Below are 14,680 nucleotides of genomic sequence, written 5' to 3' on the forward strand. Positions count from 1 at the left end.
CCTGCGAACTCTGTAGCTTATTTATGCAACAATGGAGTCCCGACAATCTCTGAGACTATTTAACACGTTTTACTATTTGGTACCCTAGCCGCCTAAAAGTAAATATTATTCTTGCTCACTTGCTTAAATTGTATTTACATGATTGATGATATCCTTTGTAAATTTAATATAGCTATTAAACATTTGTATATATATTACGTTTTTTTCAAATGTGTCCTTAAACATAATTAATACTATTATATATGTCTGCACTAGACTATACTAAAACTAAATAGTGTTAAAAGTGTTGGAATTTTTATATGTGTCATAAATTCAAACTCCAACAAAAGGTCTATCAGATTAGCAGTCGAAATAATATAATACAACAAAACAAGCATAGGTACCTAAATATTTCTTACATATCTGCCTCTAAGATTATCTAGTACTATATATATAAAGTATAGTATAGTTCACAGTATCATCAAAAATAGTCAATTGTACATTTTCAGTTTTCAGTATTTGTAAATGTGTCATTCATTTTGTAGCTAAGTAAATTTATTTTATTTATATAAGTAATTAAGCAAGTAGAGTTTTAAATTACAATAAAATATTTTTCTATATATCTATATTGTTTGATGGATTTTCCGAACAGTTCTGCTTTTTTTTAATTTGGCGTTTCACTTAAACGTAACAATCTTCAATATTGTTCCTTTTGACATTACGAGACGTAAGGACACGCGAACGTAGGCAAAGTCTAGCCAACGTTCGCTGTATTTTATTAGGTATAATAATTTTTTGTAGTACATTATAAATATTAAAAAAATAACCCTTGCAAATGAAACAGTTACATTGAAATTTTCTTATAATTAGTTCTTAATTGAAGTCTACCATATGATAATTGTTGAGGTTATATTAAGATTTCTGGATATCGTGGCATATTGACCAAAATATATATTAAAAAGGCGAATACAAATCGTTTGCTTTGATGTAATTTGTGTATTTTACTTAACAGTGATGTCTCGAAAAAAAGCCTTTGAAGAGACAGACAAACTTACACGTATCGCAATTGTGAATGCTGATCGTTGTAAACCCAAAAGATGTAGGCAAGAATGCAAGAAAAGTTGCCCTGTGGTGCGTATGGGGAAACTGTGCATCGAGGTGACTCCCAACGACAAGATCGCTACAATTTCGGAGGAACTTTGCATCGGTTGTGGTATATGTGTCAAGGTTTGTAACATGTTACTGTATACTTTCCTACATAAAAGTTTCTTAAATACGTCTTAACACTCACAAATTATCATTCTCTGACCATAGGGACATTATATATTTTATAAACATCTAGAATTAATGAGGTTGTATATTTAAACATCTTTGTTATTTAGATTATTAATAGCTATATTATTTAATGTCATCATTTATGAAAATATTGTTTTTCATTATGTAACAAAAGAAAACCAAAGTTGCAGTATAAGTTATTATTAATGCATGATTTATTAAGACAATATTATGTACACTTATATAATGTAATTAATTGTATATTAATTATTTCAGAAATGTCCGTTTGATGCTATCACTATCATCAATATTCCATCAAACTTAGAGAAGCATACAACACATAGATACTCAAAGAATTCTTTTAAACTCCATCGTTTGCCAATACCTCGACCAGGTGAAGTACTCGGTCTTGTTGGTCAGAATGGTATTGGAAAATCAACTGCTTTGAAGATCCTTGCTGGAAAACAGAAACCCAACTTGGGTCGTTATGCTGTAAGTAGTTACTTATATATATTATATATTTACTTATGTCTTTAATTTATTTATAGTGGATATATCATTGCAAAGTATGAAAAAGATAATTTATTGTACAGAAGATTAAGTATGGTCAAAGAAATATCTATCACATTATCATAAGTTAGGACTGTAAAGCATACATATTAAGATAATCTTATGTAAATATTTACAACATAAATTAAACCAGTCTAAGTCCAGTCCCTAATTTATTGCAAGTATTGACTGTTTCTGAAATATAAATGTATGTTCAAAAGTATTATTAAAATTAATTACTTAAATATATACAAATATGAAATAAATTATAGTAAAAATTTATGAAATATTTGTTTAATATTCATATGATAAATAATTTTAAAAAGCAAATCACAACTAGAATACTTTTAGATTTTAAATAACCTTGTTATATTTTCAATAAGATAATAAAAATATTTTTTGTACAAACAATGATCTAGTGATGTGTTGAAATGTTATGCTTAAAACATTGCAAGGTACTTATTTTTGCTTTTGTAAAAATTGCAATTTTAATAGTTTACTCCATGACTGCATTGTTTATTATAATATGTTATTAAGTTACTCTTATATTTTAAATGAAAACTTAATAAATTACTGTTTAATTCATTAACATTTTAATATATCATATTTACTACTTACAATGTATACTAATATATGGTACATAATCTAGGAAAGAGATTTAATTAAAATGTAATTACCAGGACCCTCCAGACTGGCAAGAGATTCTGTCTCATTTCCGTGGCTCAGAGCTTCAAAACTTTTTTACTAAAATCCTTGAAGATGACCTAAAAGCTCTTATCAAACCTCAATATGTGGATCAAATCCCAAAAGCAGTCAAAGGAACTGTTGGCCAATTGCTTGATAAGAAGGATGAGAGAAAAAATCAACCTGAGATATGTAGAATGCTTGGTAAGTGTTACATATTCTATTACTACTATTTCCACCTGCAGCTTCACCTGCATGAGGGATGGACAGGTGTATAGAGTACTTATACCCTAACTCTATTTCTGTACCCTTGAAAGTGTGCATGTAAAACTTTATGATGATCGGTTAAGTAGTATAGATGTGAATGAGTGGCAAAAAAAAGAAAAAACAAAATCACTTTTGCATTTATAATACAACTTTTTAAGTGGTAGAGCCTAGCTACACCAACACCAGTGGCTCAAAAGGGCCAGGCTCGAATCAAATATTGTCGTGAAACAGCAGCACATTAATGCTGCTGTGTTTCGTCAGGTGAGTGAGAGTTCCAGATGCCCATAAATGGGGATTGGTCTGGGTGGTTGTGCTATATTAGACAGCCGTTTATCGATGCATTGGGTCACTTGTCCTGGAGGTCAGCGGGATCCGAAGAAACGGTACTCCGCTAGCCGCCCATGGTTTTTAGGTGGCCCAACTAGCGTGGGGCTAGCTCCACGTGAAAGGCTGCCCCGCCGGCCACGCATAATCCCGGAGTTTCGGTCGTCCCCGCGCTCTACAAACAAGTTCCCCATCGGTGTATTGTTCCTTGCGGGCTGCTTGGCTCCTGGTTTGCTACTTTTTCCCAACTTCTTTCCCCTTCCCCTATTCACTCTAACTATGAAAAGAACCAAAAAGAAAAGTAAGTTTAACCAGCGATTGCACTTCCTCTCCCTTAAAGTGCATTTCTCTAATATCCGAGGATTCCACTCAAATCTCAATTAAGTCCATCACCATCTCGATACTGAGAGACCTCACTTACTCTTTCTAACGGAGATGCAGATCTTGTAACCCGTCCGATCCAACATACCTGCACTATCCAGGGTATATCCTGGCCCATTCCAATTCCGTGCCCATGCGGGCGTGTGCGTATACATCAGGGACGTGATCTGCTGTCAGCGTCTTCGTAACTTGGAGGTTCCTGACCTCTCTGTTTTATGGGTTCTTGTGAATACTGGCCTTGATCAAATAGTTTACGCCAGTGTCTACCGTTCGCATAGCGGCGACCAGGAGACGACTAGACTTTTTAACCATCTAAATGAAGCTGCAGATTCGGTCCATCGACGCTTTTCATCTGCGCAGTTGATGTTTCTTGAGGATTTTAATGCACACCATGAAGAGTGGCTGTACCCGTATAGTGACACTGACCACGCTGGAAGAGAGATCTACAAATTTGCAATATCTTGTGGCCTCTCTCAGCTCGTCCACGAACCCACTCGTATTCCTGACGTCGTGGGCCACACTGCGTATTGCCTGGACTTTCTGTTGACAACCGATCCTGACAGATATTCGGTTTATGTTTCACCACCACTCGGGACATCGGATCATTGTGTGGTGAAAATTGTGTCGCACTACTCGCCTCCTGACACCAGTCCTAAAGGCACTAGGCGAGTTTGGCGATACAAGATAGCGGATTGGGATGAGATGCGTCACTTTTACGCCTCTTATCCTTGGAGGCAGATATGTTTTTCTTCTAGAGATCCATCGTGCTGCGCAGATGCTGTCTCGAGTGTGATTTATGAAGCTATGGAGTATTTTATTCCTTTTGCTGAAGTATCCCTTGAGACCAAAGCTCGCCCGTGGTTTAATGCTGAATGCCTCTTAACTGAAAAGCGTAAGCATGAAGCCTATTTGTCCTGGGCTGACGCTCGTAAAAGCAAAGCCTTGGTTGTCCAGGCAAAGAAGAAAACATACAACGCAGCTACTAAATCTTGTAAAAAAGTGATAAGAAAAGCTCGTTTTGACCACATTGGCCGTATAGGGGGAAAGTTAGCTTCTTTTCCCTCAGGGAGCATAGCTTTCTGTAGCCTCGCCAAGTCGGTTGAGAAAAACTTCTGTCGCTCTTCGCTGCCTCCTCTGCACAAACCTGACGGATCCCTGGCCCACAGCGCTAAGGAGAAGGCAAATTTATTTGCCAATCTCTTCGCAGAGTATTCTCGTCTGGACTGCAACGGTAAGTGTCCACGTCAGTTACCTCCGTTTGGCCCTAAAATGAGCTCCGTTAAAATCCTCCAAAAAGAGGTACTTAAATGTTTTCTGAACCTGGATATTAATAAGGCCAGTGGTCCTGATGGCATTCCAGCAGTGGTACTGAAGTGTTGTGCACTCGAGTTGTCTCCTGTTCTGACTCGTCTATACCAACTCTCTCTAGAAACTGGTAAAGTTCCGAGATCATGGAAGCTTGCTAATGTTCAGCCTATTCCCAAAAAAGGAAGCCGTGCAGACCCAGCCAATCACAGACCTGTCGCGATCACCTCTATAATCTGTAAGATTAAGAGCGTATCTTAAATAATCGTCTCCAGACATATCTTAACAACACATATATAAGCAAACGAGCTCCTTAGTGATAACCAATATGGTTTTCGCAGGGGACGCTCGACCAGAGATATGCTAATATATGCCGCCCACCTTTGGAGCGAGGCCTTGGAGGGTCACGGTGAAGCAATAGCCGTTTCATTAGCCATCTCAAAGGCCTTTGACCGGGTCTGGCACGAGGCACTACTGAGTAAGCTTCCAGCATGCGGCATACCTACTGAGCTCTGCGACTGGATATGTGACTTCCTGAGGGAACGGTCGATTCGAGTTGTCTTGGATGGTTGCTCTTCCGATCTAATGGCAATCAATGCTGGGGTATCTCAGGGATCTGTTCTCTCTGCGACCTTGTTTCTGTTGCACATAAACGATCTTTTAAAACCCGATATTATTAGCTACGACGATGACAGCACCGTAATTGAGAGGTACGTGTCCAACTCGCGAGCTAGTCCAGAGGAAATGCGGTCCTTGAGAGAGTTCATGATTGAACGGGTGAATGAGACATTGCAGTGGGTGTCCGATTGGGGTGACGCCAATCTTGTTCAGTTCAACCCTTCCAAAACACAGGCGTGTCTTTTCTCCGCGAAAAAGAGTAGCTTCGATTTAACACCCACTTTCGAAAGTGTATCCTTACCGATTACTAATCGTCTAGGGCTTCTAGGTATTACCATCACCTCTAACCTCAACTTTGGCCAACAAATTGAGTCTATGGCACAAGCGGCATCCAAGAAATCATCAATTCTTTCAAAGGTTCGGCGGTACTTCAGCTCTGAACAGCTGCTTAATCTTTGCACTGCCCAAGTTCGATCCCGCATGGAGTACTGCAGTCATCTCTTGGACGGTGCAGCCAAATATCATCTGGAAGCTTTGGATTCAGTTGGCCGAAGAGCCCGTAGGTTAATTAGCAACGACAAGCTCTCAAATAGCAGACTACACACCCTTGAGCATCGTCGTCGAGTTGCCAGCTTATCGGTTTTTTATAGGATACACTTCGGAGAGTGCTCGAAGGCTCTTTTCGAACTGATTGAGCCATCTCCATTCCTTTATCGTACTACTAGGCGAAAGCAAAAGTTTCATCCATACGTTTTTGACATACCCAAAATTCGAACTAAACGGTTTGATAGCTCGTTTTTGGTGAGAGTCGCAAAAATTTGGATCGACCAGCCTGAGTCTATTTTTCCTGATGAGTTGAACTTTGGAGCCTTTAAGAGTAGAGTGAACAGGTTTCTTTTGGATGGGCGTGTACCACCTTCGTCTTCATCTACACTTTCCATCAGGTGAGATGGAAAACAAACGCCTATTCCATTACAACTATAAAAAAAAACTATCAAAAAATAGTTGTACCTGCTTGCTTTTTATTTATTTAATTTATACCATACAATTTCAAATATTTATCATTATTTTAGATTTGACACATATTCGCAATCGAGAAATCGCAGCATTATCTGGTGGTGAGCTGCAACGTTTTGCTTGCGCCATGGTTTGTATACAAAACGGCGACATATTTATGTTTGATGAACCATCTTCCTACTTGGATGTCAAGCAGCGTCTTAATGCTGCCAGAACTATACGCTCACTCATAGACCCTGATAAGTAAGTTTTATGATAATAATTTGCCGCAATTTGTACTGTTGGCAAACACAGCACTAACCTTTAAGCATTTATAAATATATACATTACTACTAATAAGATTAGTAACAGCCCTATTACTAAGCACTGTCTCTTTTATGTAGGTTTATATTTTTTTAAAGAATAATTATTGGATTGCTTGACTGATCCTCTTCATAGATTGTGGACATTTTAAGCTCTATTGTGTCATGATATTGTCTTTTGCTAAAGAATGTTAAATATTCTCCAGTATGCTTGTATAAATATATAGTATTGATATAAATCTTGTAGAAATATACTTTATTCAAGTTGGCTTTTACAAGCTTTATATTCTTATTTTAACAAAATATTCATGTCAAATATGAAGGTACTATCTATTTGAGCCTAATAGTATTAAAAGAAATTGCAAAAATCGTAATACTTTATGCAATTTAGTGCAATAATATACATAAAATTATAAAAATTGTTAACAGGTTCATTATTGTAGTAGAGCATGACTTGTCAGTATTGGATTATCTGTCAGATTTCATCTGCTGCTTATATGGTGTTCCTGGTGCTTATGGTGTTGTGACTATGCCTTTCTCTGTTCGAGAAGGTAAGTAAATGAAAAAACTAAGAAATAACTATAAATTTGTGTATACATTAATATTTATGATGATATATTCATATTTCTTTCGTAATATTTCATAATTATAAATAATAATTAATATAATATAATAATAAGATAATTATTATAGTTGAATAATTTTTGTAGGTATAAATATATTCCTTGATGGGTTTGTGCCCACTGAAAATATGAGATTCAGAACTGAATCTCTTGTCTTCAAAGTAGCAGAATCTGCTACAGAGGAAGAGGTATGTATTATTTATTGTATATAAAAACATTGGTTTAACTTTTTATTGAATTAACACATAATCATAATATAGAGCAGACCAAATTTTTTAAATTTAGAATATTACATGCACTATACATAAACAACAGCAAACTTATTTTTTAAATTCAAATAATAAAATCTACATTTGCAAAACATTCAAATTTCAAAATAATTACACAGATAAAAAGAATGAACCATTATGAGTATCCAGAAATGAACAAATCAATGGGCGACTTCCATCTACATGTAGCTCAAGGAGAGTTCTCAGACTCTGAGATATTAGTGTTGCTTGGTGAAAATGGTACTGGTAAAACAACATTCATTAGAATGCTAGCTGGTAACCTGGAACCAGATGAAGGTAATATATATATTTTTTAATTTACTTCTACTTGAATAAATAGAAAATTATCAATGACTTAGATAATTATGTTATATATTTAAAGTTACTATAAAATTTCAACAAATTTTATAGAATCGTCTCTCATGCACACATCATTTATTTTAATATTGGGTTAATTTTTATATACTGATTATAAAGAAGGCTTAATATTTCAAAATAAAAAGTTAATCATATTTTTAAACATTATTTAAATAACAAAAAATAATTTTATCATTAAATTATATTTTACATTGTCTTAAAAGCGTTTTATTTTAGTCAACGTATCTGATCACGTATGACGTTTTAATGTGGCAACACGAATTAACTAACTGTCAAGTTTTCGTCATTTGTCAAATGTTTGGTTTTGTCGTGAAATCTACCAAGGAATTACTTTAAAAACGTTATCCTTATTTTATTTGAATGTTATTGTCGTGAAAATACGCTTATTTAAAATTAATTAATAAAAACAGTGCAAAAAATGTAGATGACATTAAACAGTGGAGGTTATATAGGCTAATGGTAAATTTTATTGCGCTGATGAATAAAACGTTGTTAACTAATTAATAATGGCTAGAACTGAATTATTTGATTTATTTTTTCATCCTGTGTTTCAAAAGTGTCTGAAACATGCTGAATCATCTATTACACCTGAAGGTAAAATATGATATACATTTCTAACATTAAAGAACTATATGATATAATATATGAACTACTTAATTAAATTAATAACTGAAATACTAATGCGTATAACTAGTTTAAAACAAAAAACTTTTTTAATAGCCTTATACAATAAACTACTTAAATTTTGTTTATCACTTGACCATATAAGTCATCATTATCCAATAGGGCCTTGGTCTTTAAAATAATATATTCATTTAAATATTCTACTCTTCCATTTATTTACATAGTTAAGTTAACCATGTATGATCCTTTGTGTGCAATTAAAATAATTATAACAACAAAATAATTTAAATTTACTAACAAAACAATTTTGATAATTCATTGTAGGTGCAAGCCAACTGCCGCAGCTACATATTAGTTATAAGCCACAGAAAATATCTCCCAAATCCCAAGGATTAGTGCGCAGTTTGCTTCATGACAAGATAAGAGATGCATACACACATCCTCAGGTAAATGTAATTAATTGTAGGTGTTTACAATAAAAATGCATAAATGTTTGATAAAAGAACATGAAATTCATTCATGTCATGTCAATAGTATAAATTAAAAGGGGGGTGAAACTGCAAAATACTACAAGTCTACTTATCTAATAATATTATATACTAAAACATAAGTATGCTGCATCTTCTGGTAAAAGTATCATGTTAATTGGGTTTGAGGTTTTTTCTTATAGGCATATTAATAAAACATTTACCCATTTATTAGTATAAATAGAAGTAATTGTATATATAATCTGAATCTTTGTATCGGCTATTCCTGAAAGTATGCAATACACAGTTAACTAATTATATATTGCACTATGAGTAAAGACTTAATGTGTAATATAATATGGTCATCAAAAGAAAAACAGGTCAAGTACTGGCTATCCTAGCTAGGCTAAAATTAACTAGCCTGTGTTAAGGATAATCAGTCCTCTCCCCGAAAGTTGTGATAATTAAAATACATTAGAGATCTATCGCCTGGGTATTACAAAACGTATCTTATGTAAAATGTTTATAGATAAGTAATTCATTAAATTAAAATAGGTAATAATTAAGAGATGTGTTTTTTTTTTTGTTGTTTTTGTGGGTGCGGGAGTGTTCGTGAGTGTTACTGTATATGCGTGTGTGTGCGTGCGTGTGCGTGCGTGTAAGTGTGTGTGGGTCAGTAGAAATTAGGTTATAGAAGTAATATATTTTTCTGTTTCATCGTACGTCTTGTTAAGCAGGAACACAAATACCATTTTTTTACACTGAGCTAGTGGCAATTTGTATATAAACAGTTCTGCATTCACCTTATTATACAAGTAAGGAACAAGATAATAACCGAATCGTTTAGTAAAAACAAATTTTGGAGTGTGTAAGCAACAAATGTTATTTTTGCGTCGTTTGTCAATAGAAGTGTACGGAATCCTCTTATGTTGGTATATAATTAAATTTAATACGAATAATTTTCTTACGCTAAGAACCCCACAATTTGAGTATAACAGATTGGTTGGATAGAGATGTGGCCGAAAAGTTGCCACCTTTAAGATGGCACGTTGAGCAATTTCTAAGGGTTTCATAGTAGTTTTTGGTGCACCACCCCAACATGAGATGCAGTATGCAATGAGAGATTGGCATAATGCATAATAAATTTTTTTAATCACTGAAAAATTAGCAACATGTCTTAGTGTTTTAAAAATATAAATGAATTTGCGTACTCTGCCTGTTAGTAAAATACTAGTGGTATATACATACACAGGGTTCTGTGCAACGTCACCTAAATAGATACAACCCATCCATGTTATACTGCCTAACAGTATGGTTCTTTGTCTGGTTTTGTCTTCGTTGAAAGATCACTTAATCTAGAGTAACAAATGGAATATAGTTAGCAGCATATTGACATTGTATAGTATGGTTCAATTCTTATAGTGCCATTAAATATCTATGATTGGGTAACCCCTTACCATATAAAAGCGTTGACTTCTTGTTACAAATAGTTTTTTTTTCTGCTTTTATTTGCAATCAGCCATAGAGCTATGAGCAAATCTGTTCAGTGATGCTGTCATGCGAAGCGGCTTCCCATTGGAGGCAATACATCTGTTGCTCAGAGCTACTGCCGGTCTTCTAACTCTAAGATATGATGACGTTTTAGTCATTTCACAAATTTGTCCATGGTGAGTTGGCGAGCGAGGTCGTTGGGGTAAGCCAAGATATCTTACGTGGTCACTGTGGGGTAGAATACATTGGCCCAATTTAACAGGTGGGCAATCTCCTCCTCTCAGTTTACTTTGTTAAGGGCTTTCTGCAAGTTCTCTGATACCAGTTTTGGTTCTTTGTTACGTGCCAATATAGCAGTGTCGTCTGCAAATGTTGCTGTGGTTACCCCTGGTGATAGCGGTAGGTCAGCAGTGTACAATGTGTAGAGCATGGGGCCGAGAACAGATCCTTGTGGTACCCCAGCATTAATTTCTTTGAAGCCAGAAGTGGCGTCACCTTCTTTTATATAAAATATGCGATCATCGAGGAAAGATTTGAATAATGCAAAGTATGAATGGGAAATATTTTGCCATTCAATACAATTACATAACAGGCCATCGTGCCAAACCTTATCAAATGCCTGCTGGATGTCCAAAGACACTGACGAACAGTATTCCTTTTGTTCTGAGGACTTTCTTATTACATCACATACTCTTTGGGCTTGTTCGACTGTACTATGGTGTTCTCTAAACCCGAATCGGTGATCTGGTATCACTTTGCGCTCCAAGAGGTTTGGCATTATTTTGCGAAGTATCAAATTCTCCAATACCTTGGATAAAGTAGGCAGCAGGCTGATTGGTCGATAAGATGTTTTTTCGGTCATTGGTTTTACAGTCTTGTAAATCATGATGATTTCCGAGACTGTCCAGAATAGACAAATAGAATAAAACATTGTTCTTTTTTATACTAACAATTTTGCCTACTTTTTTCTGATATATTGATAATGTTTATTTCAGTTCATAACCGATGTAATGAAGCCAATGAAAATTGAAGAAATTATGGACCAAGAAGTGCAAAACTTGTCTGGTGGTGAGTTGCAACGTGTCGCACTGGTGCTCTGTCTCGGAAAGCCGGCTGACGTCTACCTTATCGATGAACCCTCTGCATACCTGGATTCTGAACAGCGTTTAGTTGCCGCTAAAGTCATTAAAAGGTAAATATTTATTTCTATTCAAACAGATTTCAGATTTGGAAATATTGTTCCATACTGTCTCATAAGACATAATAAGTCATAAGATCTTGTGACACATTGTCTAACAGACATGAAGGAAAGAAATTACATGTCTGGCTTTGTAAATAATTACAGAATTTAATGTTTTTTTTTTAATAATCAATAAAACTGCTTATGTGTATGCGGTATACATGTGCAATCTGTATTTCATGTATTTAATTTAAATGTTGCGGTATTTATTGTTCTAGTACAATGAAACTCTTATCTCTATTTTAGTTGAAGATGTTATTAATATACTAAAATATTATAATAATAAATGTGAATAAATAATAAAATAAAATGTAAAATATATGGAATACAGCACATGCAACATATCCCCCTTCACACGAAGACGAAGCCGCGGGCGGAAACTAGTTATCAATACTGATAAATGATAATTGTCAAAACTATATAATGTTTAATTTTATATTTAATTTCCGCACATCAATACTTCACATGATTTAAATTAGTATGAGTCAATAGAATTTTTGGTTAGCTCTGTTTACATAACTTGTTTAGTGTTGCTTTTGTTGGTTACTTATGTTTTAGTTCGTTTTTAATAGTACATGCATATATGGTAATCATGATCAATTTGAAAATGTATTATAAATTTCTTTACCAGGTTCATTCTCCATGCTAAGCGAACGGGTTTCGTAGTTGAGCATGATTTTATAATGGCCACATACCTTGCGGATCGTGTCATCGTATTTGAGGGAACCCCATCCTCTAACGCAACTGCCCATGCCCCGCAGTCCCTGCTCAATGGCATGAATAAGTTCTTGGAATTATTGGGTATTACATTCAGAAGGGATCCAAACAACTTCAGACCTAGGATCAATAAACATTCTTCTGTTAAGGTATGGTTGCATTCATTACTAAATTACAGCTTTTAATAATTATACTAATCCACTTAATCAAAGAATGATCAGAAGTACTATTATATCTGCAATCTTAGATAAAAAGACATACAAATATATATTATTTAGCTCAACCTACAATGTTCAACCTACAATGTTCATCCTAATAATTATTTGGGAGTACTGTCACTATTACTAAACAACAGATGTTTGTCAACCTTTTCACCTAACTACCCAAAACAGGAGTTTAATGTTTTCTGGGTTCTTGTATGTATGTGAGTTTCTTTACTCCACCATAAAACATAAATGCCAGAATAACTTTGGATATATATGGTATCAATAGAATTCTTATATCCTCAAATGACTGACTATAGATTTATTAATTCATTCATAGCAGTTGTGTCTTTTAATTTTTAAATTAAAGAATGTTATACTTAAGTATTCCTTTGATGTTATGTAATCCTACTAGAAGAAATATATAAAGTAACAATCTAAATATTTCTTAGACTAAGATGTCTAAGAAATATTTGTAAATATTTTATATATTTTTAATGCTTCTACTTCTGAAACTGCTTGATAGTGTAGGCACTTATTAAAAATTTGTGTTTTTTTTAAGATACAACTAGTTAAGAAATTTTTTTTGTCATAAATCCTTACTAATTATACTAACATACATCTATGTATTATTATTATATAATTCATGTTTTGTTTTTATTTTCACAGGACATAGAACAGAAACGAGCGGGCCAGTATTTCTTCTTGGAAGACTAAATGCCACTATAACAAATATTTATATATATTGGAACAATTGTATCTGTCACAATGTTGATGGTCTGCCATCTGTGTATTTCCAAATAATTGTATTACCATAATAAATCAATTTTATACAATGTTTTTTTTTTTCTTATTTCTTAAATGTTTTAAATTATAATTAAGTTTGATCATTTATTTAGAAAAAAATGGGTATGTATTATTTTGATATTATAGTACATAAAATAATAACATATAAATATATTTTAATTTAAAGATTTATAAAATTGCACAATACTCATCTTCATTCAACAATTAATTTTTGTTTTTTTTAAACCACATTTGCATTTTTATCTATATAAAAAATCGTCATATCATATAAAAAAGAAAGAATTAAACAAAGATCAAGTCTCGCATACCTTGTAATCAAGTTATGAAGACGTGACTTTTTTGTATCAAAACATGTTCTTTTCATATAGCCCTATCAAATTCTTATGATAAATGCAATAAATCGTATCATTACATTGTATAAAACAAAGTCGCTTACCGGTGTCTGTCTTTATGTATGCTTAGATCTTTAAAATTACACAATGGATTTTGATGTGGTTTTTTTTAATAGACAGATTAATTCAAGGGGAAGGTTTATATTATTAATATATATTTATTATTTTTATATAATATTAAGTTTATATAATAAATATATATAATACATGCACAATATTGTAAAGAACCACTGATAATTAAAGTGAAGTCGTAAACATTGCGTTTACATTGCAAATGCTGGCTGAACCCTAAGAGATAGATCAAAATAATATACTACAGTATTGTACACCTTAAAAATGTCTTTTAAAAAAGTCCGAGATGGTATATGTCTCTCTCTTAGGGATAACCCACAATAACTACTATATCCTTTACTTTTTACGAGAAATAATGGCTCATTTTCGAAGCGATTTTAAGCAATAGAGCATTAATCCTTATCCAATTAAGTACCTTAAATACATTATGCATTTAATATAAGTCAATATGGCCTTTTACAGCATGTAATTTAAATGAAGATTTTCGAGATTTAAAACGCAGGGACATAGCGGTTTGTATTGTCTAACGACTGAAAAACTGTGAAGGCAGCAATGCACCTGTGCGAAGCCGGGGCGGATCGCTAGTATAATATATACGAATTTATGTAATTGCATAACTGCAATGCCATTTAATAACTCTTAAATACTATTTACACGCTTAAAACCGAATAAATTAATTTAACTTTAAGTGATAGA

General features: G+C 33.8%; 1 protein-coding gene across 1 annotated transcript; it reads left to right on the forward strand.

The window, feature by feature from the left end:
• Positions 1 to 652: 652 nt before the first annotated feature.
• On the forward strand, positions 653 to 13,549 carry Pix (pixie). The gene is made up of 12 exons (XM_026641766.2): positions 653 to 761; positions 992 to 1,206; positions 1,531 to 1,746; positions 2,484 to 2,691; positions 6,456 to 6,642; positions 7,131 to 7,252; positions 7,412 to 7,512; positions 7,713 to 7,890; positions 8,920 to 9,041; positions 11,549 to 11,745; positions 12,425 to 12,659; positions 13,383 to 13,549. Exons 2-12 carry the CDS (start codon positions 994 to 996, stop codon positions 13,428 to 13,430), a joined length of 1,827 nt encoding a protein of 608 aa, XP_026497551.1. The 5' UTR covers positions 653 to 761; positions 992 to 993; the 3' UTR covers positions 13,431 to 13,549.
• The last annotated feature ends 1,131 nt before the right edge of the window (positions 13,550 to 14,680 follow it).

This window comes from Vanessa tameamea, chromosome 20 (assembly GCF_037043105.1).
Source record: "Vanessa tameamea isolate UH-Manoa-2023 chromosome 20, ilVanTame1 primary haplotype, whole genome shotgun sequence".
Classification (NCBI taxonomy): Eukaryota; Metazoa; Arthropoda; class Insecta; order Lepidoptera; family Nymphalidae; genus Vanessa; species Vanessa tameamea.

Coding starts and splice junctions, on each gene's coding strand:
- Pix (XM_026641766.2), top strand. CDS start 994: ATGTCTCGAAAAAAAGCCTTTGAAGAGACAGACAAACTTACACGTATC. Junction 2,692..6,455: donor TGAGATATGTAGAATGCTTG/GTAAGTGTTACA, acceptor TCATTATTTTAG/ATTTGACACATATTCGCAAT. Junction 6,643..7,130: donor TCACTCATAGACCCTGATAA/GTAAGTTTTATG, acceptor AATTGTTAACAG/GTTCATTATTGTAGTAGAGC.